Source organism: Etheostoma spectabile, chromosome 3, assembly GCF_008692095.1.
Source record: "Etheostoma spectabile isolate EspeVRDwgs_2016 chromosome 3, UIUC_Espe_1.0, whole genome shotgun sequence".
In the NCBI taxonomy this organism is placed as follows: domain Eukaryota; kingdom Metazoa; phylum Chordata; class Actinopteri; order Perciformes; family Percidae; genus Etheostoma; species Etheostoma spectabile.
In genome coordinates, this window is record NC_045735.1 from 27,293,222 (window position 1) to 27,297,311 (window position 4,090).

The 4,090-nt window shown below is 44.1% G+C and overlaps 1 protein-coding gene across 1 annotated transcript in view; it reads right to left on the reverse strand.

Moving 5' to 3' along the window:
* ptgir (prostaglandin I2 receptor) overlaps positions 1–4,086 on the reverse strand; it is a 40,239-nt gene extending 36,153 nt beyond the window's left edge. The window contains exons 1-2 of the mRNA XM_032508430.1: positions 3,843–4,086; positions 2,614–3,665 (exon numbers count right to left, since the gene is read on the reverse strand). Of these exons, the coding sequence (XP_032364321.1) occupies positions 2,614–3,459 (846 nt within the window). The 5' untranslated portion in view covers positions 3,460–3,665; positions 3,843–4,086. The remainder of the gene's footprint in view (positions 1–2,613; positions 3,666–3,842) is intronic.
* Positions 4,087–4,090: the final 4 nt, after the last annotated feature.

The window sequence follows — 4,090 nt, forward strand, 5'->3', positions numbered from 1 at the left end:
CACACACACACACACACACACACACACACACACAATCAAATTCCACAACAAACAAAATTGGCTTATTTTGATAAATTCCCACACGTAATCATCTTTTACCACTTCCCTGATTGTAACTACAGAATGTGAACATTTTACCTCCTGAATAATGAATAACCCTGCTGGCACTGAATAAAAACTCACACCTCAGAAACGCACAGAGCCAATACTGCCTGTTTTTGTCCAAAAGTCACTCAGCAACTGCACGATCTTGATCTGTAAATACAACGTCTGCGACATTATTCATGTCCGTGAAGCGAAGAACGCTTAAATTAGAATGTTTTTCGATTCTACAATTATTCATATCCTCTGCCAAGAAATGGAAGCATCCGTTTACCGCACCTGTTTCCATCTCCACCACAACCACCAGCGTGCAGTCCCTGCTGATGAGGGAGTCCTGCAGACAGAGCCCGTTCTGTTCTTCAGAGCTTCAAAGCATCGTTCTCCAAAGTACTTTTAGTTACATGAAAGTGCTTTGAGTAAAATTACAATTAACCGGAAACGCATGAACCACATATCACTAGTACAATGAAAATGAAACTTGTGGACTTGTTTATGAAAAGAAACATGCTAGAGCTGCCAAGATGAATCGATTAGATTAACTATTACATTTATTGTCAACTATTTTGATAATTCATTATTCGGTTTGAGTGAAAATTCTCTAATTCCAGCTTCTTAAATGTGAATATTTTCTAGTCACTTTACTCCTCTGTGACAGTAAACTGTCAATCTTTGAGTTGTGGACAGAACAAGACATTTGAGGATGTCATCTTGGGCTAATCCAGATTTTTCACTATTTTCTGACATTTTACAGAGGAGAGAACTAAGTAAGAACTTAGTTGCAGCCCTAGAATAAACTTCTGAATGCCAGTGCTGAGAGCAGCACCTACTACCAATGCCCTTTACTAGATTTTCATGGCAATAAACAGAATCAGACATTTTCGCCAACATCTGTTGTGCTTCAGGCAAACTGGCATTATTCATGAAGCCGCATCTGTCTAGAAACAAGTTGTGTCTGCCGAGATGCACCCATCTCACACATTTCATCATCACTGCCTCAGATGTTTTGGTTACAACCACTAGGATGCATGCACATGAGCAAACAAGCAGACGCCAACACACAGACGGGTCTGCTGAAATGACTTAAGAATCACTAACTACTTAATTACAGGGTCTTCAATTATTCAGAATGACACACTACTGTGTGACAGCAGAAACTCTGTTTTGTAGAGATGATTAACTTATGAATATTGATGAGTCAATCTAAAAATAGCATTTTCAAGCACTCAAATCAATTTAGAGGATAAAAGGTTCCTTTTAGAAGAGAAAAGTGGGATTTCTAAAATGAAAATGAACATTGATGTAACACCGGTGTTTGTCAACCTGCAAGCTTTCTAATTTTTTTTTTTTTTAAATGAAAATCTAAATGACCCACAGTACTGTACAGCTAGAACACATACGCTTTCCAAGTGGTGAAGTGGGTTCAGTTTCCTGGATGCTGACTCATAAAGTGTGTATCGTCATCACTGTTCATTCCCCAGGTCCGTCTCTACCACAACGCTGGGCGAATGCCACTGCATGCACTGTAGGTTAGTCAAACCTTGAGACCAAGTGTTACCAAAAACCTCCAGATTCAGACTATGAGTAGTTAGTTAAGAGTGAGAACATGAACAAACACTTTTTCCAGCTTCCTGTAAACAACCTGATCATCAAACCACAGCTTTAAACAAGGCTAACATAAATATGTGAAAGCAGGGATGCCTTTATAATATAACCCACATTAGTCATATTCTCCAGCTAGTTTTTGTTTCGCAAAACCTGACTTTCCTCAGTACCCCAGACTAATGTTTATGGGCAGACGGGAGACTGGTTAACCTCGGACTTCTTCGCCCTCTGGGAAAGGCATGGTCCGACTAGTCCTCCAGGGTTGTCAGGTTTGACACACTTCTCTTAAACAGGGGCAGATGGAGCAGAGTAGACACACCCACACACACACAATGCCTTGTGTGGGGAAGGCTGCACTCTCAGGCACACCTTTTAATTGTGGATCCAGCTAGCAGAGCAATGCACAACCGTTAGGGTGACTCCAACAGGGTGCACAAACACATACCATAGCAACAAAAACAATCAAGGGTTGCCAAGCCAGCTGGACTTTCAATGCACATAATGATTACAGAATAAGGGGAAGAATTTCAGTGGGAGAAACTCATACTCTAATGCTAAAATGGACCATCCATGCTATAAACCGTCTACTGTCAGTGTGCAGACATGCATCTAGCCAGGGACTCATGTTAATAATAACAATAACTAAAACGTTTCCCCTTTCAGTACAACTTTTTGCTGAGGAGCTTTTTTTGCTGAGGAGTTTTGGTTCATGTTTCAAGAGCTGAATAAATGACTCTTTCCTCCTTTTCCACAGTAAAATGTCATGAATTTGTAACATGCTGATTTAGATGTAACCACGGACCACGTAGCCTAAAAGTCACCCAGAGTGTTACAAAGTAAGTGGGTAGTCCTATCAATGTGTGCGACCCACAAACACACAACCTGAGGGAAAGTCAAATGTGAACTCACAGTGAGTGGCAGGGAGCAGACCACGAAGATGACGGTGATGAGCGCCAGCAGCACCAGGTGGTCCACCTCCTCTTCCCCCCGTGTGAACCAGGCCAGGCTCAGCTTCCTTCTTCTCCCCGTCGAGCCGACCGAGCTGCGCCTCATCCTCTGGCTCCGGTGCATCTGGCACAGGCTGACAATCACTGAACCGTTGCACACAAACACTGAGAAGATCAGCAGTGCCATGAGGGACGAGTAGGACAGAGAGAAGGCCAGCACCAGGCTGGCCTGGTCATCCCCTGTCGCGTCCATGTCGATGAAGCACCACGTCCCAGGGCAGTACTGTCTGAATTTGCCATAGCCACTGTATGGCAGGAGGCAGAAGGCCAAAGAAAAAACATAAATGAAGAAGAGAGTGTATTTGGCAAAGCTGCGCCGGATGTGTACAGAGTAAAAGTAAGGGTGGCTGATGGCCAGGCAGCGCTCCACAGCCATGGCGCACAGGATGAGCGTGGGGGCCAGGCCAAAGAAACTCATGGCGAAAGCAAAGATCTTGCACAGTCTTGCGTCGCCCAGACTGATCAGGGACATGTTGCGGGCGTAGCAGATGAACACAGGTGGGCTGAGGAGGCAGGTACCCAGCAGGTCGGTGAGGGCCAGGCCGGTCACCAGGATGCAGAAGACAGAAGACCTGGAACGATGCTCCTTCTGGTGGACGCCGAGGATGAAGAGAGCCAGGAGGTTTCCCACCACGGCGGCCAAAAACATGATGATGCTCGTTACAGGCTTACCATCCCCATTCACGATGAGAGTGGCAGTGCAGGTGGTATTGTTACATGATTCGTTTGAATCCATGCTTTGGTTCATGTCTAACTCACTGCAAAAAAATATGCCTGCTCAGTGTGGAATGACCAGTAATAAAGAATTCCCACACAACAAAAGGAGATCCTGACCTCTTGATACCATCACTTGGCAACACAGAAGGCAGGGGTGTCTGGGAAGACCCATAATGCTGCACGGACCTATAACGTGCTTCTCTGTCTGTCTCGTGTTATTGCAGACAGTTTTGAAATCTGTGGAACAATTAACACGCGCACAAAACGCTGCTTAGTCCTCACAGGTGACAGAAGACTCTCATTCCACCATTCATGTTGAGGTTTTTCTTCCCAGTAAATTAATGTCTTTCTTCTACTGGTGAATAATTATTAACAATGTTTGTATCATAGTTTTAGTGACTAATTATCACTAACCTTTCACTGGCTCCGCAGGAGAGAAGCAATATGAGCGACGTCTTAACTTATTAAAAGTAAGTCAGAAAAGTAAAATTCTTCTTCTTCTTCTTCTTCAGATTCAGGCTCCTGATTTAGTAAACTATCCCGCTGCCGGTTACGTCTCGGCAGATACACACTGAACTCATGCGACAGAGAGTAAGACTGAATAAGTTCCGCTTTTTACTCATCTTACACACTCTCTCTCTCTCACTCTCTCTCTCTCTCTC